At 35.6% G+C, this 26,833-nt stretch overlaps 3 protein-coding genes across 3 annotated transcripts; 2 read left to right on the forward strand and 1 right to left on the reverse strand.

Annotated features, from left to right (window-relative positions):
- Positions 1-4,576: 4,576 nt before the first annotated feature.
- On the reverse strand, positions 4,577-15,419 carry LOC106169733 (uncharacterized). Its single transcript, XM_013549333.2, has 9 exons — positions 15,284-15,419; positions 12,667-12,857; positions 12,015-12,206; positions 11,551-11,623; positions 7,552-7,713; positions 7,195-7,268; positions 6,700-6,748; positions 6,327-6,422; positions 4,577-5,952 (listed from the first exon to the last, which is right to left on the reverse strand). The coding sequence occupies exons 1-9, from the start codon at positions 15,339-15,341 to the stop codon at positions 5,702-5,704; spliced, it is 1,146 nt and encodes a 381-aa protein (XP_013404787.2). The 5' UTR covers positions 15,342-15,419; the 3' UTR covers positions 4,577-5,701.
- Positions 15,420-15,430: 11 nt separating this feature from the next.
- On the forward strand, positions 15,431-18,053 carry LOC106174693 (grpE protein homolog 1, mitochondrial-like). Its single transcript, XM_013556354.2, has 3 exons — positions 15,431-15,584; positions 16,643-16,790; positions 16,978-18,053. The coding sequence occupies exons 1-3, from the start codon at positions 15,496-15,498 to the stop codon at positions 17,404-17,406; spliced, it is 666 nt and encodes a 221-aa protein (XP_013411808.2). The 5' UTR covers positions 15,431-15,495; the 3' UTR covers positions 17,407-18,053.
- A 1,196-nt stretch (positions 18,054-19,249) lies between these two features.
- LOC106174702 (spermine oxidase) lies at positions 19,250-26,658 on the forward strand. Its single transcript, XM_013556364.2, has 7 exons — positions 19,250-19,509; positions 20,586-20,737; positions 21,040-21,816; positions 22,192-22,391; positions 22,660-22,768; positions 25,017-25,191; positions 26,494-26,658. Exons 1-6 carry the CDS (start codon positions 19,359-19,361, stop codon positions 25,140-25,142), a joined length of 1,515 nt encoding a protein of 504 aa, XP_013411818.2. The 5' UTR covers positions 19,250-19,358; the 3' UTR covers positions 25,143-25,191; positions 26,494-26,658.
- Positions 26,659-26,833: the final 175 nt, after the last annotated feature.

Genomic DNA, 26,833 nt, shown 5'->3' on the forward strand with positions numbered 1-26,833 from the left:
CTGCATAATTATCACTGCTTCCTTATTATTAATCCAGCAGAGAGCTTAACCTTTGGGAGTTTACAGGGAAATATCAACAAGTGTGCTTTATGTAATCTCATTTAATGGCCTATTAATTAGGCAAATGACTTTATAACTTTATAACTTAGCCTAGTGAGACCCAAGGGAAATTTACAGACTGACCCTCTCAAAGGTCTTCAGGCCCATAAGTCACACCCTTAAGAAATGCACAAAACAATAATACACAAAATAGGAGACTATCAATTCTGATACAATAATACATTATGTTTAACTGCACAGTCAACATCAAATTTTTTAAAATTATGCACAACAGGTAACACCGACGAAAGTAAAAGCATAAGGCTTCAGGCCCATCAGAGTTCAAGTTTATACTTAGAAAGTGCCAAAATGAGAAAAATGAAAATTTCACAAAAAATGCATAAATTTAATAAAAGTGATAATCTAATAGAGCTGGTTTTCTAATATGAGCTGTTAATCAATCCTAAGAATCATTCTTGTAAGACTAGTTGAAAAATTAGAAAGTAACAGTTTTCTTTCTATAACGTTAATGGTGGCAGTGTACAAAAGAGGTTTTTTGTCAATTTTGATGCAACATTACATAATGATTAACTGTATAAATACCACCAATTTTTAAATATCTACTATTAAAAACATGGACATTAAAAAAAGGTGATTACCACTGGGCTTCATGCCCAAGGGAGCTCTAAGTCCCACATTGAAAATTCCAATATGTGAAAGATAAAAATTTTCACAAAAAGCTGTATAACTTCCAGAAAATTAACTAATGAGACAGATTTTCCAACTGAAGCTGTATTTCAGTCCTATGTTTCTTTCCTTTAAGTGTAAAAAGAGTAAGTGACATGGTTTTCCTTTCACGGTCACTAAGGAGGCAGTGCCTAAAATAGGGTTTTGTTCAATTTTGATGCAATATTACATAATGCTTAACAGCATAATAACCATCAGTTTTTTAATGATAAAATAAAACTATCATGGATATTCACAAAATGTGTCTAGCCCATAGAGTTCAGAAACACTTTGAAAATCCCAAAATCTAAACAAGAGAAACTGTATTAAAAAGTGTTTATTTCCATTTTCAATACCTTTTTTACATGAAAAAAAATAATCGATTTACTGTCATTTTTATATGATCAATTAAAATATGTTGTCAAAGGAAACATATCAATAGAACAAATTTAAATGTCCAACTTGCTCCATTCTGAGATTCTTAACTTAGTGAATGATTGAATCTGACGAACTTCAATGATATGAGTTCCCTTCCATTTTTGATACTTTATTACACAATGCACAATAAAAGGTGTACTGTCATTTTTATATAATCAACTAACAATATTTTTAAGAAGCAGAAAATGTCAAAACAACACTTTTACATATCTAATTTGTTCCATATTGAGACTGTTAACATGCCTAAGAATTAAATCTGAAGAAAAGCCACTTATATGCAAAAAGGCTAATAACTTCATCAAAACTTAACTGATCAAGCTTATTTTCAAACTTGATCTGTATATTAGTCAGACTGATCACTCCTGTAAGTTTCAAGACAAAAGGCTGATTGGTTTTCCTTAAAATGTGTTATCAGTGTTGCATATATGCTGAATAATGGAAAAAAACAGCATAACTTTAAATTTGTAAAAATAGTCCAATCAAGCCAATTTTCGAACTTGACCTGTGTATTATGAATGTTCATCAGTTCTGTAAGTTTCAAGCCAAAAGGTAAAATGGTTTTCCACTTATTGTGTTATCAGTGCTGCATATATGCTGAGAAAATGCAGAAAATGGCCCGATCATGTTAATTTTGATGCAATAATAAATCATGCCTACAATAGCACTGTCAATCAACACTGAATTTTAATCATGCACAACAGGTGACATCGTCAATAACAGGAGCGGATCCAGAGATATTTTCTGACAGTATTCCAAATTATCTTTGTTGATCCATCCTACATTTTTGATGGTCTTCCAACAGAAAAAAAACAGATACCCATCAATATGAACTTTAAAATCTGAAAGACCCAGAAGACGGCCTCAATCCACCCCTGCAATAAGATTACAGTTTCAGGACCAAATTCACATAATGAAAATCCCAATATTTGAATAATGATGACAATGCATAAAATAATATTACATAATGTTTAAAGACATAAAAACCAATGCAACTGTTTATGTGGAAATACAGAGAATGTGAAGAGCTTCAGGTGGATGGGAGCTGAAAATGCCAGTGTTTGAAAAATAAATTAAAAAGAAAACACAACAAAAATATCCCATTAAAGCTGCTATTCAAACTTTTAATCTTGCTGTAATAACATGATATGAATAACCCCAATGTGTTTGAGGATAATAAGGCACTGTTATTCAATTTTTTTTTCTTTTGTTAACTTATTTGCAATATTAAACAACATTTACCTGCATAATTATCACAGATTCCTAATTATGTTACACAGTTAAGAGAGCTTAACCTATGGGACTTTACTGGGAAATCTCAACGAGTGTTTTATGTAATCTTATTTAATGGGCACTTGGAAATTAATTAGGCAAATGATTTTATAGCTCTGAATTTAGCTTGTGACTACCCCAAGGGACAATTACCACCATCCATAAACAGTAGCCCCATATAGCACTCTATAGAGCTGCATTGCTTCCAGAACAGAAAACAATCACTCTGATTTTCCAACACAAACTGCACGTCAGTCTTACAAAACTTTTCAGTAAGTTTGAGTATCATAAGTAACATGGTTTTTCCTTAATGGTCATTCCGGCAGCCATTTCCAAAATAGAGTTTTCTTCAACTTTTATGCAATATAACATAATGACCATCAATTTTTAATAATAAAATAAAAGAAAATGTGACATAGAAAGGTCTTCAAGGCCATGGAAGTTCAGAGTCACACTTTCAAAATGCCAAAATGTACCTGTATACAAGAGATAACTGTATTGAATTGGTTTTCTTCCATTTTCAACACCTTTTTTTCATATAACAAAGTAATCAATTTACTGTCATTTTTAAATGAACAACTGAGAAAATTGTTGACATAGGAAAAATATCAATAGAACAATTTTAAATGTCCAGTTTGCTCCATTCTGAGATTCTGAACATGGTGAATGATTGAATCTGACAAACTGTAAAGATATGAGTTTATTATTATTTCCATTTTTTGACACTTTATTACACAATTACAGGTTTACCATCTTTTTTATATAATCAACTAACAATATTGTTAAGACGCAGAAAATGTCAAAAGAACACCTTTACATATCTAATTAGTTCACAGATGAGATTGTTAACATGCCTAAGAATTAAATCACAGGAAAAAACACTTATATACAAAAAAGGCATAACTTCACCAGAACTGAACCAATGGAGCTTATTTTCGAACTCCATCTGTATTTCAGTAAGACTGATCACCCCTGTAAATTTCAAGACAATTGGCCAATTGATTTTCCTTGAAATGCGTTATCGGTATTGCATACATGCTAAAAAAAAGTGAAAAAACAGCATAACTTCCATAAAATTGGTCCAATCACGCTGATTTTCAAACTTGACCTGTGTATTATGAATAGTCATCAGTTCTGTAAGTTTCAAGCCAAAAGGTAAAACGGTTTTTCACTTATCGTGTTATCAGTGTTGCATATATGCTTAAAAAAATGAAAAAAGAGCATAACTTCCATAAAAATGGCCCGATCATGCTGATTTTCGAACTTGACCTGCGTATTATGTATATTCATTAGTTCCATAAGTTTCAAGCCAAAAGGTAAAACGGCTTTTCACTTATCGTGTTATCGGTGTTGCATATATGCTGAAAAAAGTGAAAAAACAGCATAACTTCCATATAGATGGCCATATCATGCTGATTTTCGAACTTGACCTGCATATCATGAAAGCTCATCAGTTCTGTAAGTTTCAAGCCAAAAGGTAAAACGGTTTTTCACTTATCATGTTATCGGTGGTCAAAGTGCACGGCGACGACGACAGACGCAGGTGATGGCTATATGTACAGACACATCTGTGTCTGTACATAAAAAGTGAAAAAACAGCATATATTCCCTATAAGTGACCCGATCATGCTGATTTTCGAACTTGACCTGCGTATTATGAATATTTATCAGTTCTGTAAGATTCAAGCCCAAAGGTAAAATGGTTTTCCACTTATCGTGTTATCGGTGCTGCATATATGCTGAAAAAAGTGAAAAAAACGGCATAACTTCCCTAAAAATGACCCTGTAAGTTTCAAGCCAAAAGGTAAAATGGCTTTCCACTAACCATGTTGTCTGTGCTGCATATATGCTGAAAAAAGTGAAAAAACAGCATAACTTCCCTAAAAATGACCCGACATATCTGTGTCTGTACATAAAAAGGCGAATTTTGAAATGAAAAGCGATTTTATTAATTGTATTTTTCGTTTCTATGCAGTTCACTTCAAAATATCATTGCAATATTAAACAAAATTCACAGATTGTCCTACTTAAAAACAAAGTGGTAAATGCACATGGCATCTGTGCCATACGCATACTTGCAAAGTACGAATTAACACGAAGGCCATTTCTGATGATTATCGTACTAGTAAACTCCTTTATTTTCTTTCAACTATTGCAATACAAAGCAGAATGCATATAATATCAAGTAAAAATATTTGCATAGCATTTATATATGTCCTTGGCCAACAAATATCAGACGCATGTACATGCTACCTGTACTAGTAGCCTACCCATACTTTTAAAGACACAGTGAAAAGATTGCAATTTCACTTCGCGATTTGCTGAGCACATGGCATAACTAATTCTACATTATTACGCGAGGTTTACAACAGTATAGCCGATAGACCACCCCGACACGATCACTCGATGTTAAGTTTGAAACACATTGACAGATTTGCACGATGACCCACCCACCTCTGCCTCCAGCAGTTTCCAGTATTAAATGAAATATATACCACTATAACAATAGCAATTGTTCGTTCAGTTCACATTACAATTTATCTACTAAATATTAGTAATTTATCAACGCAGTTGGAAAATTGACAGGCTCAAAATTACTTCACAAAAATACCATGTAAAATTATTGCTAAAATATACAATGACGTAAAAGTATTGATTGTAGCGTTCATTTTATCAATAGCTGCCTCTTACACAACACTGAAATGTAATGAAGAATATTATCACGGCATATATCTTTAGAACTGTATCAATATATTCTGTGCAAGTTAGGATAACAATACTGGTACACTGGTTACATACCATTTCATATATAAAATGTTAGTCACTAAATTTGTCTGTCACGATGTACATGTATCACGGTGTCCGTCTTTAGTTGCGACGATATTCTTTGCGCAAGCAATAACAACAATAATTCATTAAGCTGCATAATATCTGATATATAAAACATTCCAAACTTGTTTTCATTTTTTCCATTAATAATTAATTGCCTCTTCCACAAAACTAAACATTGATGAAAACATTATCAGGAGTTGGATCTTAAGAAATGTAGCATTACACATCCTGTATTTTGCACATAAAATAAGTCGTGTGGTACATGTATATCATAAACAAAATGTCAGTCCTACATTTTGTAAATAATAATTTTTGTTATTTAATCTAGTGAAATAGCTAATCACTCAATACTTAGGATATTTTCACCCTGTAAATCTTTTTCTGATCTGACTCATCTTTAACGCAATTTTTTCAACTCTTCGGCTCCAGGGAAATACCAGTAGGTTCCCTTAACACAATCTGAAAGCCTCATCACATCATCCGAGTGAGGGTCTCCGCCAGCGCCAACCATGCGATCCAGCATGAACTCAAAGTTTTGAGGATGAGCAGCATAGCCAATGAAGAACAGACCACATTTGTCACTCAGATTGCCATAGGGCATGGACTGACGAACAATCTCAAACTTCTTTGGCTGTGCAAAGGCATTTCCTGGATGGATGAATAATGAAGTCATTTACGCCAAAACCAGTATTTTCGATATAAAAAATGTCAAGTGCTTCTGGATTAAATTTAACATCAACATATATACACTGTACTAGTATGAGGAGTGTTGCATAGTCCTTGAATAACCAGTAGTTCATGCACACATACATTAAATACTGTACTCCAAAGCACACATTCAGCAAAACAGCTGTACATGTACATTGGCTTTCAACAATGTATGTATGGTTTTCTTACTCGGGCACCAACTGTTACTTGTGGCATAGTTTTTTAATGAGCATTGATGTTTGAATTTAACAACAATTTTCCTAATGATATAATGACCAAAACATCTCAATCAGTAATAAATCACTCTCACTCACCTCCAGTCATTCGGGCAACATGAGAAGAGATGGGTTTTTTCTTCAACTCGGTGCTGTCTTCCCTACTTCTGCCAACCCAACCTTCCATGACAGAGTCTAAAACAAACACTTTAACACTTAGTAATGACTTAAGAGGTTAGAAAAAGTAGAAATATTTTATACAATGAACACTGAACACTGCACTAATTCAGTTTTAAATTTTGCCATCTTTTGCAAGTGGTCTGTAGCTAAGATTTGTCACTCTGGATTTGGTTTAAGCACTATTAACTTTCCTAATTGTGTCAATTAGTTCAACATTATTTTCCATATCATATCAATTTTAATGGATTGCTGATATACATGCACTAGCATGTAATTAGTGTATTTTTTTTACCTTTTGTGCTGTTAATGACATTCATTCGATGAATCCACTTCTGTGTAATCTGTTTTAAAAAATGTGAATTTTTAATTTACTTGCATTTATTTTCCATGCCTGATAGCAATAATTGAAGGCTTAATTTGCAGTCCCTTTCTTCATAGCAGTGTGCTATATTTTGCTTTACAGGATGTCGTTTTGGAATTCAAAACATCACCATTGCATTTATGATATTTAGGTCCAAAAATGCGCCTAAATATGCTTGTACTCAGGTATGGGTAAGGGTACAAACACAAATGACAAATATGAACCCAAATAAACAGAAATGCATGTACCCCTGCTTTATGACAAGCAGGTTGTCTGTGGATACAAATAACTTCCTAAATGATAAATTTAATAAGTAACAAGATACTTTTAATTTTGGTAAAATTGTAGTAATGATCCATGTAAAATTGCACATCATCAGCATCAATGTAGACAATATAGAACAAGTACATTAATCAATACACATACCACATAACTCCCACCAGTCTCTTTCTCCACGGCCACTTCTTGGCGAGATTCATCATCTGCTGGGTTCTCAGTACCTGACACATAATAGAAAACGCAATTAAACACTTCTTCAACATCAGAATGGAATCTTTTTTCTTCATAATCGATTTCATTCCTTTGGCTTTTAACATAAACATACTGGTGTACTTGAGAATTATTGAAAGAATACAAAAAGGATCTTGAACACAAGAAAAATAACAAAACCAATGTACATGCAACTGGCACCTCATCATGAACCTACAAAAACACTCAGAACCAGTTTTTTAATTGCCCAAATAATCTGCATGACATCGCTTCAAAGGCATTGCTGTCACTCACCATCAATGAATCCTGACAGATCCCTGCCATATCTGAAGACGAAGCTGTACACATCCTCATACTCCTTGACACTGTCCTTGGGGAGACTCTTCAAGATCTGCTGACACAGCTCAAACAACTTGCTCTGTTCATCGCATTTAGCATGGACAAAAATATCCCCACCTAAAGCAGAAAACAGGGAACCCTCAAAAAATATACCCAAACTGATCATATACTACACCAACAATATACAGTACCTTATACAGTCAAATGTATTTTGAACATTTCTTTGCCAGCATGTTATATCTATTATATAATGTACATATGCCTTGAATACCAGTGCATGAAAATATACTATCATTAAAAACTGTGTTACATTTTGACCCTCTATCTAAAGCATCAATTTTATGAAGTTAATTAAAGCAATCCAAGCCAGGATTTTGAACACATTCTCATTGCATGAATCACTTCTTGCTGAACTTATCCGAGGACAATTGAAACTTTTAAAATACAATATTGTAAATAATAATCATATTCAGCAATCTTGACAAATCTTGTGCTTTATCAAGAATTGTTAGAGTTATGGCAATTGTCAAACAAGGCAGCAAAGCTGTCAAATGTACAGACAAAAAGCAGGAAATAACAAAATAGGCTACTGTCAATTCTGAAGGTCATTTTGGTCAAAATTGTTGAAATAGGAGGTGCTCTGAAGTTCCAGGTGTTCAAAATTGATGAAATAATGTCATTTTTGACCACAAGTTGTCTGTCTCGCCAAGCCTTATGTTTTATTTTTCTGGGGTTCAAAATTTATTATCCATTACCGTACTGCACATTTTGCTTTCACCACCAATATGTACTTTTTGATACAACGTAACTTGAAAACCGTATGGAATACAAAAAAACGGAGACCACCCACAGTGTTGGGCTTTACATGCTCTACAAAATGCAAAAAAGAATGGGTCTCTAGCATTAACGGTTCTCGAATTAGAGACAATTTTCAGTTTCGGTATCTTATGGCCGCTACTCCCGTGAAAATGCACCGATTGACCCCAAATTCACGGAGATGAAAGATGACCTGAAGGGTAACACTTTCCAATAATATTATTGGTTAAGTCTGTGTGGTGTCTGAATAACAGTGCAAATAATTTTTTTTAGTAAAAAAATTCGTTTTCTTGAAAATTTTGGCCCGTTTGACCTTGAAATAAAGGTCAAAGGTCAAATCCAAGGGCATATTTGAAATCTACACATATGACTTTTGGAAAGCCGTCTGTAGAAATTTTTCCCATAATTCCTTCCGTAGGGTAGATAATGAGCATTTAATTTTGCCATTTTTGGACAAGGGTGCATTGCAATGAGTGCCACACCTAGACCCCAATACCGACAAAGCCCAAATTTTACGTGGAACGAATTGAGATTATAGGTGACCTAAATCCAAGAGATGGGTATGGCGGCCCTTACCGTCTAGGAGGAGAAGTGGTAACGGTAACATGGCGGCGGAGCCGGCGGAGCTGGCGGAGCCGGCGGACCGGACCGGACGGGACTAAAACCATGTGTACCGCCAGCGCCAACGCTGATGGTACAATAATAAAATATATGTATCATGGATTTTCAGAAAATGTGATAAGCATGGGACTTCAAGCCTGTGGAACCTCAAAGTCACACCTTGAAAATGCCAATATGTGAAAAATTAAATTTTCACAAAAAAACTGTTTAACTGGCAGATTGCATTGCCTACTGAAGCTATATTTTAGTCCCATGTTTCTTTCCTGTAAGTTTGAGAACAGTAAGTGACATGGTTTTTCTTAAATGGTCATCATGGTAGCAATGCCCAAAATAGGTTTTTTTCAAATTTTGATGCAATATTACATAATGTTTAACAGCATAATGACCATCAATTTTTAATAATAAAATATTAGTATTATGGATATTTAGAAAATGTGACTAGCAAAGGTCTTCAGGCTCATGGAACTTCAAAGTCATAACTTGAAAATGCCAAAATGTAAACGAGACAGCACTGTTCTGAAATGTTTTTTTTTTCCATTTTTAACAATTTTTAACATTAAACAAAATTAACAGTTTTCTGCCGTTTTTATATGATCAACTAAGAAAATTGATGAGATGGGAAAAATATCAATAGAGCAGTGTTAAATGTCCAATTTCTTCCATTCTGAGATTCTGAACATAGTGAATAATTGAATCTGACAAACTGCAATGATATGAGTTTATTTCCATTTTTGAAACTTTATTACACAATACATGATAACAAATTAACCATCATTTTTACAAAATCAACTAACAATGTTGTAAAGATGCAGGAAATGTCAAACAAACCCTTTTAATATCTTATTAATTAAATAATGAAACTGTTAACATGCCTAAGAATTGAATGTGAGGAAATGTGAAAAAACAGCATAACTTCTAAAATAATGGCCCGATTATGCTGATTTTTTTAACTCAACCTGCGCTTTAGCAGGATTGACCACTCCTGTGAATTTAATGACAATTGGCCTATATGTTTTTCTTATATTGTGTTTACAGTGTTGCATATATGCTGAAAAGTGAAAAAAAAGCATAACTACTTAAATAGTGGCCTGATCATGCCGATTTTCTAACTTGACCTGTGTTTTAGTAAGATAGATTACTCTTGTGAGTTCCATGACAACAGGCCTATTGGTTTTCCTGGAATGTGTTTACAGTGTTGCATAAATGCTGAAAAGTGAAAAAAAAAGCATAACTTCTACAATAATGGCCCGATCATGCTGATTTTCAAACTTGACCTGCGTTCATGAATATTCATCAGCTCTGTAAATATAAAGCCAAAAAGTAAAACTGCCTTCCACTTATCGTGTTTACAATGAAAGTGCACGGCGCCGGCGCCGGCGATGACGGCGACGACAGACGCAGGTGATGGCAATATGTACAGACACATCTGTATATATATTTACTGTACTGTTTGAGAACAGTAAGTGACATGGTTTTTCTTAAATGGTCATCATGGGAGCAGTGCCCAAAATAGTTTTTTTTCAAATTTTGATGCAATATTACATAATGTTTAACAGCATAATGACCATCAATTTTTAATAATAAATTAAAATATTAGTATCATGGACGTTCAGAAAATGTGACTAGCAAAGGTCTTCAAGCTCATGGAACTTCAAAGTCACAACTTGAAAATGCCAAAATGTAAACAAGATAGCACTGTTCTGAAATGTTTTTTTTCCATTTTTAACAATTTTTAACATAAAACAAAATTAACAGTTTACTGCCATTTTTATATGATCAACTAAGAAAATTGATGAGATGGGAAAAATATCAATAGAGCAGTGTTAAATGTCCAATTTCTTCCATTCTGAGATTCTGAACATAGTGAATAATTGAATCTGACAAACTGCAATTATATGAGTTTATTTCCATTTTTGAAACTTTATTACACAATACACGATAACAAGTTTACCATCATTTTTACAACTAACAATGTTGTAAAGATGCAGGAAATGTCAAACAAAAACCTTTATGTATCTTATTAGTTTAATAATGAGACTGTTAACATGTCTAAGAATTGAATCTGAGGAAATGTGAAAAATATGCTGAAAAGTGAAAAAACAGCATAACTTCTACAATAATGACCCGATCATGCTGATTTTTCGAACTTGACCTGCGTTTTATGAATATTCATCAGCTCTGTAAATATAAAGCCAAAAAGTAAAACTGCCCTCCACTTATCGAGTTAACAAGGAAAGTGCACGGCGCCGGCATCGGCATCGGCATCGGCGACGACAGACACAGGTGATGGCAATATGTACAGACACATCTGTGTCTGTACATAAAAAGTAAGAATTAAGGTTGGTAAATAAAAGTTGGCGGGAAATGCCATTTAACCTGGGTAAATTTGTTTAATATGAGTTTATGGCAGGAAAATCCTGGCTCCGAATGCTTTAAATGACGCATGAAATTGATGTACTTGTTCTACAATATGCATTGTTATTTTGCATATATACTGGTACATGTACATTGCTGTACCTGTACTGGGCATCTCTCCCAATGGACCCTGGCGGTGTCGGTATGCATAGTCCTGTTTGGTTTTTCTACCAAGCTGAAAGGCAGAAACATTTTTTTTTCAAGTAAGTTAAACAAAATATATATACGGTATATATTTACCAAAATTACGCTAAACAAATACTAGCATGTAGGTCAGTTAGAGAAGATTCAAATTTTTTTATATATCATAAGTTGACAGGTCAGAAAATGGATAAATGATGCACATTAAGTATTTACAAACCATATGTTATCAGTAAATGTAACAATAAACATATAAACCAAATGAGCAATTTTACATGGGAAAAACTATAATGGAAGGAAGTGTTTTGTTGGGGGGGTGGGGGTGGTGGGAGGCAATAATATCAAGAGCAGATCTGGCATGAAATATTTTCTGGGCCAGTATGTGCTCTGTGCTGTTTGAAGTGGGTCTTGGTTAATGTCTATACCTGGCTGTAACAATTGGGGCCAAAGCCAACACCAGCCCATATCTCAGAATCCTCAGTTCTGTCAGCAGGGGGGTCCACAGCATCAACATGTTTCTGCAGGTTGGCCACCACTTTAGCACACGCCTTGGAATCTGCCTCTGGTTTCAAGTGGATCCAAAGGTACAAAGCATGCTGCTTGGTCTGAGAAAAGACCTGTAAAATAAAGACAATTGAACTTTGAAAACATTATGTTGTACTATAACATTATTATTAATATTATTAGTATAACATTTATTTTTGTTTTACATCAGGATTTTCCATTTTATTTTTATTTTTTATATTTTCTGAAATTCTTGGTTTATAAGCTTGTTTGTATGTTTGCTTGCTTATACATTATCTCTGATATTGTTATGCAGTGGTTAAAATGACTGCTATCCTAAGGATAACTGTCCAAAGGACAATTTGATCGTAAGGCTAGTGTTATTCATTGGATAGTGCTATCCAGTGTCCATGAGACTGGACCCTGGTTAACAAAGTTGGTTGTAATTCACACTCAAGCACTTATGACTAAATATCAAAAATACTAAAATTATTAAATTAAAATGAAAAACAAAAAGTACTTTAGCTTTCATATTTTCAAATAAGTCAAATATACTGAAATACTCATACTCACAGATGGCTGACTTTCCGGCAAGGTTGCAGCATGCACTGGCTGAAGGAGAGCATGTTTGGGAACATCACCACCATACAGTTTGTAAGCTGTATATGCTCCCGCAGTCCCTACAGCCACTGCTGCTGTACCTAGCAGCACTGGTCTCTTGGTGACGAAGGTCCTAGTGCCATAACTTCTACTGGACTGGAAAACTAGGACAGAAATAGTACAGTGTAGCAGACATTCTAATCATTTTAGGAAAATTATTTGGGAATAACATCTACCAGCATTACGAGCAGCAGCTTTTGCACAAGCTAAATTGTTAAATTTGAACTTTCTTCAGAGGCAGTGAACACACAATAAATGTAAAAAATAGAAACATAATGGAAATTTCAGCATTTACTCTTCAAACTAGACTAACAAACTAGCTGTTGCATAAATATTCTACATTAACCACTTTTATGACAAAATACTTATTTTGGGGCATCACAAAAAATACAAAGATCACAGACAATAACATAAAAGCCTTTATTTACTAGTACTTGTTCATGAACATCACTATTTCTTGCATGCTAATTCTAAAACCAAGGGGAAAAGGACTACCAAACACCTGTGGAGAATCTGAGAAATTGCCGGAGTCCAAAATAGAGCCAGCAATCAACTCTAAACAGAAATCAGACAGAAAGGTCCAGGTTGTAATAGGAAATTCTTCCAATCACAAGTTCATTTTTAGAAACACAAAGTAAATGTAAGCATACCTAAAAAAATCATACTTAATGATTTTAATTGTCTAATGTCAACTGAAACTCGTCTTCTCATTCAAAACACTACATAGTAAATGTATATCCAAACATTTCCAAGATAAATCCTTGAATCTCATTTATGTTAACATATTCAGTGCTGTCTCTCACCCTGACAAAACTCTGATTATATATTGTCTTTCACCCTTACAAAACTCTGATTATATATATAACCAATGCAGTTTAAATGTTTCCAAGCATGACACAGACATGTTATATCATGCCAATCAATCAAGAAACTCCGCCCTCTTTTGACAGTTCAACTTTCTTTCAACTTGTCCTTACATAAAGACTGAACTTCATTATATTAGAGTGCATTCAGAACTGCTTATCCACCACCTAAATATGACAGACTCCATTTGGAATATCGAACCCTCAGAACAGGAGAGATTTTTTAACTTGGCTTCTTTAAATCTTCAGAATATCAGACCGATCGGAACAATAAACCTTTAAAATATAAGGCGTACCCCCTGTCACCTACCCCTTCAGTATCTTATTACAATACCTGGATTTATATATAAAAGTAACTAGGATTAGATATAAAAACATACTTAGCAGGTTTCTTAAATTATGGTCACTTAATTTGACTTCATATGCTTATGCAATCGATTTACATGTTGCTACTGCATCATTTAAAACATAAATATTTTTCTCTGAATCTCAGCAGTGTTAACAACTGAAAGGAAATGGCCCTGATAATCTAGCTGTCACTGAATTGTGCAATATTGTGTCAACGATGTTTTGCATTTGATGATTGATTTTATTCATACAAAATGTGCACTGCTCCTTTTATTAAAGCAAATGAATGCAGAAATGAAGATCAATTCAACAACTGTGTTATTGGATTTTGTCCATGACTGTTTATAGAAAAGTAACAAGTGTGAAAAATGCTTTGCTTCTATGAATGGTTGAACTAATCAAATACTAACAAGGAAGCAATGTTGCTTCTATGAATGGTTGAATTCATGGTAAAATATTCAAGTCTCTCAAACAACAATCATATGTTACTTCCTAATAAACAAAGCATGAAGGACAAGAATGCCAAAATAGTTTCTGACAACTTCACGATATTGGGATAAGTCACATCTGACAGCAATATTTCATGTCATAAGGACATGTCCTGAATACTCTTCTCTGAGTACATAAGGATTGATCCTGATGATCATCTCAAGTTTCTCCTTAAATATTTCCTTTATAAAAAAATGTTGCTTCTATGAAAGGTCAAACTTATGATTACACACTAAACAGTCCTGGAATGTACAATTACATATTATTTCCCAACAAACAAAAAGTGAAGTACATTCTTTACCCTTTGGTCTACACAATCATGATATGAAGTTTATTGTATTTTTTACTTGGTTACATTCATCTATATTAAAGCTACTGTTTTTCGACGTTCTTTCCCTGCAACATGACAGCGGGTCAAGAGTTACACAACAAATATGACGTCACTACAACGGGTTAATAGTAGTAGTTTTGACCTCATTTCACCATTTGACCTTACACAACAAAACAACCCAATAAGAATGCATGTGTAAAGGTATCCATTTGGCTGCCAAAGGCAATTATACACACTTCTCTATTTATTCTTTATCGCTTACAAGAGTGAATATAGTTCAAATGGTACTGAACTATGCTCATTACGAAGTGCATATTTGATACCATACTGGGTTTTTATGCACTGTCATACCACCGCAACCCCAGGCAAAGTGACACCCCATCTTTCTCTCCACGCATGCTTTCAGTTTCAGTTGCCTCTAATTCACTGCCAATAATTACAGCAATACTATATCATTTATTCAGTTTGTTATAAATGTTTAAAATTTGAAAATACCAACCCGTTGGTCTGGCACTGCCAAGTTTCCTTAGGAATTGCGTGCTTCGTACGACAGCCATGTCAAAAATCCGTCTCAATCTATGCGACCGCGTTTCCCCAGGCCTCTGGTTATCGTGATATGTAATAACATCACATGACTTGTCATGTGACTGATTCTTGTCAAATCTCGAATATTATCGTTTAGACTGTTATGTAGACGCGAATGAATAGAAAATGGCGGCGACGGGCATGTGTTCATCTATTTCGCGGCGAATTTTTTCTTCCCTTAGAACTTCTAATGGCATGTTTTCATCTAAAAACAGGTAATGTTTGTGCAAACTGCATTTACACCTATTGACAAGTAGCCTTTGGTTGATCATTAAATTAAACGGATGAAAGTTACTTCTTTTTTGTGGTGGTTTATACCGTAACACACGTGTGCCACTCGCAATGTTCAGTGTGAGTGTTTATGTAAGTTTTCGATTTAAGTTGTCTTTCTCTTGTGTTTTAATTTAGTAGTACTATTTGTTGGTTGGGATGAGGACTAGGGATCTATTGAAGGATTAGAGTCGAGGGATTAAGGGAAAGTCAGCGAGAGTAAAATTACTTTCTTCACTTTTGAAATTAAAAATCCTGATGCAATATCAAAGACTTCTTGTAGTATCTGAATATTTGCTTAGATTTTTATATGTAACTGAAGTGAAGCTTTTGTATTAGAACATTGGTTATGGGATTCAGGTTTAAGGAATCATTGAATATGAAAAGTACTTTAAGTATGTTATTATTTATCTAATCTGTGATAGTTAGAATAAGGGTCACCACATGATTTCTTTCTAATTAAACAAGAGACTGGAAAATTTTCACACAGATAGCTACATATCTGTGTATGAATAAACCGTTCAATTTTTTGGTTTTTTTTTTTTTTTTATTTAGATGTCCCCAGGATCGGATATCCTAGAAAAAAAGGGGAAAAGTCCTTGTTCTAATGCATGGCATGTTTTGCCATGCGGCCTTTTAACAGCTTTTAGAAAAATTCAATTTAAAAGTTTGCCTTTACATTTTTACACTTCCAATCTTTCCTAGATTGTCAAAACAGGGTCCATGTGGTAGTACTAGCTGTTTTTAGCCATTCTTTAACACTGGTTCAGTTCTCAAAGTAGATTTGAAGCAGCATGCAATATAAAAATCTTATGTTCTGGGGACTTTTTTATGGCAGCTTGTGCAAACAAACAACTAGCGCCACCTGTGCTCCTTTATTGTAAAGTTTGCCAAGTCAAGAAACTGAAAATAAATTTCCAAAGCATATTAACTTTGCATGTAGATTGCTGATATGCCACCGCCTGATATTGTCAGTTTTATGTATAAATTATGACTTTTTCAGACTTTATCCAAGATTTATGTCAACGACAGCAACAGACTCTGAATCTAAACCTCCGGAGGTAGCTGAAACAACCGAGTCCAACCCACAAGAACACAGTGCATTGCTAGAAGCAAATGCAAAATTAGAGAAAGACTTAAAAGAATTGGAGGTAATCTGCATGATGCACAAATAACTATCTAATTTACATTACCAAATCCGTTTCCTTTTTATGTATAGTATGTTTCATTACTCTTGTTTACTGTAATTTTCACATCCTGCATAAAAGCAACTTGTTTTTAAATTGATTGGCATTATTTATTTTCAAAAATGTTATAAACCTTGTTATTTCACTTCAGGATAAGTATAAAAGGGCTCTGGCAGAAACTGAAAATGTACGGAACAGGATGCAGAAACAGATACATGATGCGAAGATATACAGCATACAGGGCTTTTGTAAAGATCTGCTGGACGTAGCAGATGTATTGAATAAAGCCGGAGAAGTTGTTCCTAAAGATGAAATCCATAACGAGAATCCACACCTGAAAAACTTGTATGAAGGAGTTATTCTGACAGAAAAAGAAATGTTGACTGTGTTCCGCCGTCATGGATTGGAACAGATAGCTCCAAAGGAAGGAGACAAGTTTGATCCTTTTCTGCATGATGCACAGTTTCAGATTCCAGTGCCTAACATGGAGCCAGGAACAATAGGAGCTATTATGAAAATTGGTTACAAGTTACATGATCGCACTATAAGACCTGCTCTTGTAGGTGTGGTGAAGGAATAAAGATTTCGTGGTATAAAAGACATGGAACAATAATGATTTAAGACAGCGGTTTAATGACATATATATCATTTCTTAATAGTAGTTTATGTACAGGAAATTGATATTATGAGTTAAATGTTTTCCTTTCTTATTATTTAATTTGAAGTTGGCTGTATTTTTGGTTAAACAGAAATGATAAAGTCAAGCAAATGCTGGCTGATTTTTTATGCTGTACAAGTATCTTGAGCAGTATTTTCTTGTTATATTATAACAAAGGAAATGGGAACATTGGATAGAACAGCTTTGTCGGAAATTATAACATCACAATATATATCGCAGAATTATATGAATTAAAATTTTTAATGTGCTTAGCTTCTCTCCTGGTCATCTCACGCCCTTAAATATATATAAGCTTCTTTCCATTGTTAAATTGTTGATGGGGTTGCTATTGCTGCATCTCTGTGCCCGGATCGAGCATGGAAATGTACAATACGTGTATGACCAAGGATATGACCTACAACCTAAGAAAGTTCAATAGCAGGACAACCTATAAATTGTAATGCAAGTGGTCCTCTTCTTCGTCGAGACGTGACGTACAGGTTTATGAAAAGTATTTTAAAGGAGCAACTTTGTATCATTGCAAAATAAAGAAAATTTGATCAGACCCACGACTGTTGTAACCTGGGTTATTTATTTATTTAAAATGTATTATACAGGCCGTTGTGACTAACAAGGTGAAAATCGAATCTGGCGACCGATATTCAAGAGGTCGAACTCAAAAGACGAAAGTACGTGGAGTTCATTTATATCCCTGACATTTCTGTTTCTTTCACACACATTACACTAAAAAAACATGAACCGATGTGCGAACTACATATCCCATTTTTTTCTATTTCGTCCCAAGTGTGCCCATGGCGCTGAGCTTACTTAAGCCCGATTCGGTCGATTTTAGTGTGCTTACATTGGTGATACCTATACAGGAACTTGGAGCGCTGCACTTTTCAGTCATTTCATGTCGATTGTTCATAATTGGACGACTTTATTTCGCACAGAGTTTTTTGTCCTGCAAACGAGAGTGCTTTGGGCTTCTGACATGTTCTGGCACAAAAAATAAAAACGGCTATTTTGTATAACACGGTGGTGAGATTTTAGTTAATCTATCGTCATGATAAGATGTGCGAACACCATCAACGTCGCCTCTCGCTAATTCACGTGAGCACTTGTTGCATAAAAGTTCATGCACGAAAATCAAAACAATATTTACAGACATCAAATTCAGGAGGAACTGTTATCTTGCGCCAGCTGTCACCTTGATTGATTTATCAACCTTTTACTAGGTGAATGATCCCAAAGACCATAGAAAACGACTTATTCAGAAGATCAAACTTATCTACTATAACGGAAATAAAAAAACGATCAAAATGTTTATGGTCTATATGGGGAAGCATGGCGATTTTATAAAATGAGTTTAATACTAATTGTTATCAGGCTATCTGCGTAATGGTAGACTAGTGTATTTTGTTTTTTCTTATTTGGCTATCTGTGGTTTTTAGGTTCATTAATCAGATCGATTGACCAATCAAGTTGTCAACCTAGCGTGCTCAAGGGGGTTGAGCTCCCAAGACGAAAGAGAAAGAACATCGAGTTTGTTAATAAACCCGATCATGACATTGTCTCTTATACACACGGTGCACTGAAAATAATATGAGCTTACACATGCCCCGGTTTTGTTGTGTATCGAAGTGTACTGTGTGTTAAGAGACAAAATGTCAGGATTATCAATAACCTCAACGTACTTCCGTCTTGTGAGTTCAAACCTACCTCCCCCCCCCCCCCTTGCTTGCATAATCAAGAGGATAAAGCTCCTGACCTATATTTTTATATTCAGCGGGCGACAGCTGAGAGGTACATGCAGACATATAAGAAGTCCCACCACAAGTGCATATAAGCAGTATTGATCTGGCCAAGAGCTAATGCAGATGGAGTCCGTGCGTATAGTAATCGTTGGAGCCGGCGTTGCTGGGATTTCAGCAGCTAGGGAGCTGAAGAAACGGGGATTTAGAGACGTGAAGATCCTTGAAGCCAGCAACAGAGTTGGGGGCAGGGTCCTTACTAAGCAGTACGGTGAGACATAGCATAGATAACGGTGTGAGATACTCACTCACTTCACACACAAACCCAGATTAAGGTAAGGCCAGTTGACCTTACTTAATTGCCACTTTCCACTACTTACTGACTGCATAATCTGATTCATGGCCATTACAAGGCTGATCGAGGCAGACGAGACAGTTTGTTGTCTCTTACGGAATTTGCTCTTACGGAATAATGCTTTATTGTGCAAGATTATCAGCTCTGGGATAGGTTCAAAAATATATTGGCCGCAAAAAGGCATTTATTTTTATCCCATTTTTATTTGAATGATTATATCCTTTGTCGTAAAAGAAAACTGTAGACTCATCCCGTAGCTTGAGTTTCAGACTCAACGCAGATTAGCACTTTTGCATTCTTATATATAGAAATATAAGCATGCAAATACGTGAATATTAAAAAGTGATGAAGCTGATATAGCTGGAATAAAAGGGATCTGAAAGCGTGTAGGCCCAATTGCGAATGAAGTGCAGCCTAAACATCCACCCTCACGCGCGCAGCATTCCTCAAACTGCGTGACCAAAATCTAAAAGCAAAGCGGCAAGAGCATAATAACTTTCAAAAGCATATTTGGATGAAATCTTTTTTACCTGTAGGTATGTTGCCGAATTGTAATCTTTTTGTTTCTTTTTTTGTGTTATTTATATGAATTATCCGCTTTTCACTTATTTTGTAGTTTGGGGCAAGAAGTTATAAAGACATACCTGAACAAATTTTGAGTGGTGATGCAATGCTTTTCAACCCCGCTGAGAATCGTCACTATCACATCGCGTACTAGGCAAGAGCGGTGTCGGTCTGATACTGTGAAATGCGTACTGATACACACCTTGAAAACGGGTAGTGTGGTCCGATTTACCGGTGAATTCAGGATCATTCGGTGCCGAGTCTGGTAGTTGGGTAGGCCTGAAAGAGAAGGCCTTCTCTTTATAACTTCTTGCTTGGGGTAACTGAGATTACTCGTACGATGTTTTTTAATCACCTTTTTTGTAGACATAATTCATAGGATAAGTAATGCCATAAAAAAATCACACATAAGAATATTACTTTTTTAGGCCCACACATTGTAGAGTTGGGAGCCCAGTGGATTCATGGCCAAGGTGAAAATCCCATTTACAAATTAGCGAAAGCAAACAATTTGGTTAATGATACTGGAGATGACAGTAGCAACGAGGAAAGTGACAATGAAGCACAATACTTCACACAGGTGGGGCCTCGAGCTGGAAAGTATTTTTAAACACTAGAAATGAGAGTGTAGATGTTGTATGTTACTTATTTTTCCGAAGCAATGAAAAAACGTTCAAAAGTTTGTCCCTTTCTTCATGTATGATAATTTCAATTGTAAACTCTTCATCCTTGGATTTATTATTATTATTATTATTATTATTATTATTATTATGTGAGGAAGCATTTTACATTCTGCTAGACCTTTTTATATTTTGGGTATAAATTTTCCTGATCGATTCTGAAATATGCAATACTCAATGATACCTACACACTGTATTTCAGTTTGGTGAACAAATAGAAGGAAAAATAGCACGGGACGTGACCACAGTCATGAATAAATTATATATAGAAGGGGACAGGTTTTACAGGGAAGGCCTACCTGTTGACGAAGGGATGCTATCTGTTGGCAGTTTTTTCAGGAGACGCTTCTTGGATTATTTAGCAGCGTGCGACGACCAGCCAGACAGGGTGTCTTTAAAGAAAGGCGTGTTTGATTCGTATGTTCGGTTCAACATGGTCGATAATGGCTGCGACACAATGGACGAGGTCTGCATTAAACATTGGGGATGCTATCTGGAGTATGAAGGAAGCCAGCGTGACGTAGAGCTAAAGCACGGATATCAACCTGTCTTGGATCTCCTTGTGGAAGATGTCCAATCTGACTGGATACATTTCGACAAGCCAGTTAAATCGATCCAATACAATCAGGACGACCCCGTTTCTTTGAAACAGCAAGATTTGTCATCATCTGTCAATGCAGCATCCTGTGCCAAAACGTCCCCAGTCAAAGTAGTCTGTGAAGATGGAGATGAATTCAACGCTGATCATGTCATTGTAACCTCTTCTTTGGGGTTTCTTAAAGAAAATTCGGAGTCGTTTTTTCAGCCACCACTTCCAGGTGTGAAGACGAATGCTTTGAAACGGCTGAAGTTCGGCACGGTCAACAAGGTGTATCTTGAGTTTGAAAAACCATTTTGGGACGAGAATTATGACATCATTTTGTGCTGGCTCGAGAACCAACCTTTCACACTCTCCTGTATAGATTCGGAGAGCATATCTGTACGTATTATGCCCATCAACATATTCTACTGTGAAATGATATTTCCTCTTCAGTCTGTGTTGAAGGGGGCGTCTCGATAGTCCGAAGGTTCATTGGTCCGAAGGTTCATTGGTCCGAAAAGTGGTAACATTTTCATCGATTTTTTAATCAAGGGTTCATTGGTCCGAAGGTTCTATAGTGAACTTTCGGACCAATGAACCTTCGGACTATTGAACCTTCGGACTATCGCTACGGCCCCGTGTTGAATTACATATTTTTGTATACTTTAAAGCTTGTATTTGTTTTACACTTATGCAATCTGTAAGTCCCGCGAAAAAGAAATTATTTTTGTCTGTGTCTGTGTGTTGCTGCTTGAATATATTTTTTATGTTTAGGCTAAGTGTCCTTGGTACAAAGATATTTTAAGCTTTGACGTGTTAGATAAGTTGCCCAATGTTTTGGAAATGTGGATTTCTGGGAAAAGCGCAGTTACCATGGAGACGGTGCCAGACGCGGAGCTTCAAGCGGTGGTGATAGAAATACTAAGACGGTTCACTAACAATGCTAACATTCCAAATCCTGTTAAGATGACAAGGTAAATGTATTGATCTATTACTTTTTATGCCATGATAGAAGCTCTTGCCTGTATTGGGAGAAGCATTTATTTTTGACAAAATATACATTCATGCAAAAATTTCTTTGTCTTTCAGTTTATTTGATTCGATTTTTTAACTTAAAGTTTCACTTTTTTGGTAAGAAAGTCGATATTCTGTTTAATTATTTCGATTACATAACTAATTTACATACTGATTTACATAAATAGCATCGTTGTCAACCGTGTCTTATCCCAGATCTAATTTCAGAACTTACTGGTCCGGTACCCCATACATCCTTGGATCCTACTCCTACTTGCCAGTGGGTGCGTCTGAAAAGGATATTTGTGATTTAGCCGATCCAGTCCCTTGCCAAAAGGTAGGTCCGTGCATAAATTCTGTAGCAGGATTAAAATGATATATAGAAAAGTAAGGGCCTATCTCATGTTATTTGTACTCATAGTTTACTATTCACCATATTCATTTACTTATTTATTTACTCTAAAATACCAAGCAGCTGTGTTAAAGACGCACACTGTAAAAACAGTGCTTAGCATTTAAATACATACAACATACGTTAAGCACCTATACGCATTTAGAAATATGTGTAAAAGCTAAGCACGTATAGCTTTTCAAGCGTTTCACAGAAGAAAATGTTAGACACGTTGACAGTGTTACACGTTTAGCTATGTGCTTAGCTTCACCGATATATGGATCTATAATCAGTCTATCACAAGCTAAGCACATTGGCTAAGCACTCCCCCTGCTAAGCGCGTGAGGCTGCTAAACATATGGAGCTGCTATAGGCGTGGAATTCCTAAACGCGTGGAGCTGCTGAACAATACCCTCTATCAAGGCCGCAGTTCTTGGGGACATTTTTTTTGCTGAGGCTACATCAGACCAAATTGACTATCTATTTATCTAGAGACATATATGTGAAAAATCAATCTGTCGCCCTGGTAGAGGGTAGCTGAAGAACAAATTTAGCTTTTCAAGCTTCTTTCAGAAGAAATAAAAATGTTTAACATTCTTAGAAGTGTCGCACTTCAGCTATGTGATTAGTTTCACCGGTCCCATAAGTTTATTACAAGGCTCAACAATTTGGCTTAACACTTCCCCTTGTAAACGTGTGGAGCTGTTGAAGGCGTGGAGCAGTCTGCTCGAACGCTTGGTGTCCTTCTTGCAGTAACGCGTGCTTATTTAAAATAGGCCTATTAAAGATGCATACAAAGTCAATTTTTTGCTCAAAAACCAACCAAATACCAGTATATAGTTTCAAAAAGTATAATTAAGGAAATTGCCAGAAGGCATTGATTAATATTACCCAAAAAATGATATGTGAATGGATTTTTCTGTTAGCTTACTATCCTGTATATACATGGGGCAGAAAAGTAGGTCACATAAGTAGGTTAAATTTCTGACCAAAAATTTAAAGAGCAGTCTAAAGCTCTATTATGGCTGATCGAGTGATTTATTCAGTTTGTCCCTTGGCATATCGACTTTATGTGAGTCGTTTAAGAATCTAGTAGAGGTGGTTTATATGTGTTACTGGCAACCCACGCTCCACCGATGCTCGATTCATATGTACCTTTAAGTAATAATCCAAATAAAAAATAACGTTTTCTCGACGTTATCAGATGGTAACATGATGGTAATGGTTTAGAAGAACATTATGGTAACGTTATGGGTGTTTTAACTCCATGCAAAATGGTGTACAGAAACGTTATAATTTGTAAAAAGATTCGAAGACCGTTTCTACAAAATTTTATGATACATGCAACGTCATTTTGTGGATTTTTATCAGCGTGTTTATAACATTGTGGGAAAACATTTTATAATGTTTTGAAAACATTTTTTATATAAATAACCAAAACACGTCTTATGCTGTTTGAACTACAGTTAGCGGTTAATTCCAAAATGGGCTTGGGCAAGTCGGCGACTAGAGCGGTGCAAACATTCGGACTATCGGTACCGAAATAACCAGCATGTCATGAAAGCTTAAATAAAGTATTATAATGAAAACCCCACTATCATCCCGATGTACATTACTTCCGGAAAAAAATAATAGATATCAATACCGTAACGCATATTATCAAAATATGGAGAAAGGTGTTTGAAAATAAAAATGATAGTTGTTTCGTGCCTTTAGTGAACTAGTGAATTTTCCTAACCTGCTTTTCAGAAATACATTCCAATAAACTTCCTCGCAAGGTCAGCTAATACAAGGATGAATAAATACAGCTGTAAAAAAGATAGTAGGAAGTCAACGATGTTGACAGTTCACGGTACCCTGTTATAGAAAGAGATAACTATAGCAGGTAAAGGTGACCGTGACTTCGTGTGTGTGTGTGTGTGTGTGTGAGTGTGAGTACGACTAAAACAATTGAAACACTTAGCACCTAAAAGTTAAACAAATACACCCTATATAAAGCCGTCAAACGCGTCATACTGCTAAACACAAGCGTGTAACATGTTAAGAAGCTAAACATGTTAGGAGCTAAACGTGTGGAAAAAGTGAGACAAAACAGGCGCTTAGAAATGTGTTTAGGAGCTAAACACTGTTTTTACAGTGCACTCGACTTGATTTAATTTTTGAATGTTTATAAACCAGTCTTTCATATTTCTAGAATCCACTGGTGCTGTTTGCCGGAGAAGCAACAAGCCCCCATCACTTTTCAACAGTCCACGGTGCATTCTCCTCAGGTGTTCGAGAGGCGATGAGACTCAGCATCTTATATGGCGGGAAGGTCTGAGAGTTGCCGTAAACGGGCTCGATGTAATTTATCAAATGGCCTGAAGAAAGTATGAACTATGAAAGACAGAACTGCTATTCCTTTTTTCTTGTACACGTGTCTCATTTAAGTCCTAAATTAAAATTGGTGTCACTGTTTCGTCAATAGAAAGAAAATGTTGCTAAAACGGTAACTTTAAGGGCCTGCCAGAACCTCTTCACATACTCTATGTTTGCTTCCTATGTATAATTCCGATTTTATTTTCTCAGAAACTGTCATCACTGATTTGAAAAAAATTCACGAAATGCTAGCCTACAATTTAAATTGAGCGGAACATGAATGAAAAACTACCGAGTAGGCCTAAATGTTTTTTGGGCTTTATGCTCGAGGAGATACCATGTAATAGTAGCCTACTTAGTGATGGTCTTTTATAATATGCAGATTCTATGATAATTGTCTCAAAAGAGAGAAAATGTAGTGGACATAATGAGATAGTCCTACTTGAAAATTAATAACGCGCGGTTTACTTTGTGCTTATTGTTATATTAAAAAATCGATGAAAATGTTACCACTTTTCGGACCAATCTAAGATCTAATAAACAGAAAGTGGTATATTAGATCTTAGGTTATATGTACCCATCCCTACATTCAGTCCAATTGACAAAAATAGTGAAAAAGATGACAATTATTTGTGGTGGGCTCGGTTTTTTTATAAACTCTTCACAGTTTATAGTTCATTTTAAAAACGGTTAAAAAAAACGCTTCTAGAGAGAATGGAAGAAACATTCGTTTCTCCTCTAACGCATCTGCTGTTGCTCATGTGACCCTAGATTATGAACAAAATGGCGACAGTAGTCCAAATGTGTTGGAATGACTTCCTGTGCTAAGTCTGATGCATTATCAGCGTGGGTATGAAAAAAGTATTAGTAAGGATGACAAAGTTATATGCCATATCTGATCTCCATGTGGATTACCATGACAACTGGGATATTATTGGAAAGTGGCATAAAGAAAAGTACGGGTCGCACTGCTTGTTATTGGCAGGCGACGTGTCGGACAATATAAACTTGTTGGAGAAGACTCTTCGGTTACTGAAAGAGAATTTCTTCAGAGTATTCTTTGTCCCAGGTAAATGGGCAATGAAGCCTAGTCTCTCTCTCTCTCTCTCTCCTATCAGATTATATATCAGATATATACTGTCTGCAAACAGACAGTAGGCCTACATATCAGAATCGTCAATTGGAGTGCTAACGCATGAACTTTCGTGCTATCTCTCTCCCTACCCTGCGTTAATTCAATTCTTTATTTAATGTCGTTGGTAAATGCCCTCACATTTTTTGTACTCCTATGTATGGTCTTGATTATTCTTCAGGCAATCATGACCTGTGGATTCGCAAACGAAGCAGCACCTCGGATTCCATTGATAAATTCCATCAGATTTTAGACTTGTGTAGAACTGTCGGTGTTCTAACATACCCAGAGAAGATAGCGGATCAGTTCTGGGTTGTACCGCTTTTCTCGTGGTATACGACACCAGAAGAAAACGTCGAAGACTCCCTCTATGTAAGACCCACGCAATTTGTGGAAAATGCTGAAAAATCGAATCAAATCTGGATGGACAATCACCTGTGTAAGTGGCCGAAGTTAGACCTCAAATCAAGATCTGAATATTTTACAAACATTAACAAGGAGAGAGTTGATAGGACTTACGA

The sequence above is a fragment of the Lingula anatina genome, chromosome 1, assembly GCF_051362555.1.
Source record: "Lingula anatina isolate TDL-2025a chromosome 1, LinAna3.0, whole genome shotgun sequence".
NCBI classification, from domain to species: domain Eukaryota; kingdom Metazoa; phylum Brachiopoda; class Lingulata; order Lingulida; family Lingulidae; genus Lingula; species Lingula anatina.

Coding starts and splice junctions, on each gene's coding strand:
- LOC106174702 (XM_013556364.2), top strand. CDS start 19,359: ATGCAGATGGAGTCCGTGCGTATAGTAATCGTTGGAGCCGGCGTTGCT. Junction 21,817..22,191: donor TAGATTCGGAGAGCATATCT/GTACGTATTATG, acceptor TTTTATGTTTAG/GCTAAGTGTCCTTGGTACAA. Junction 22,769..25,016: donor ATCCAGTCCCTTGCCAAAAG/GTAGGTCCGTGC, acceptor TCATATTTCTAG/AATCCACTGGTGCTGTTTGC.
- LOC106169733 (XM_013549333.2), bottom strand. CDS start 15,341: ATGGCTGTCGTACGAAGCACGCAATTCCTAAGGAAACTTGGCAGTGCC. Junction 12,858..15,283: donor TGGCAGTGCCAGACCAACGG/GTTGGTATTTTC, acceptor TTTCTGTCCTAG/TTTTCCAGTCCAGTAGAAGT. Junction 12,207..12,666: donor TGCCGGAAAGTCAGCCATCT/GTGAGTATGAGT, acceptor TTTATTTTACAG/GTCTTTTCTCAGACCAAGCA.
- LOC106174693 (XM_013556354.2), top strand. CDS start 15,496: ATGGCGGCGACGGGCATGTGTTCATCTATTTCGCGGCGAATTTTTTCT. Junction 15,585..16,642: donor ATGTTTTCATCTAAAAACAG/GTAATGTTTGTG, acceptor TGACTTTTTCAG/ACTTTATCCAAGATTTATGT. Junction 16,791..16,977: donor AAGACTTAAAAGAATTGGAG/GTAATCTGCATG, acceptor ATTTCACTTCAG/GATAAGTATAAAAGGGCTCT.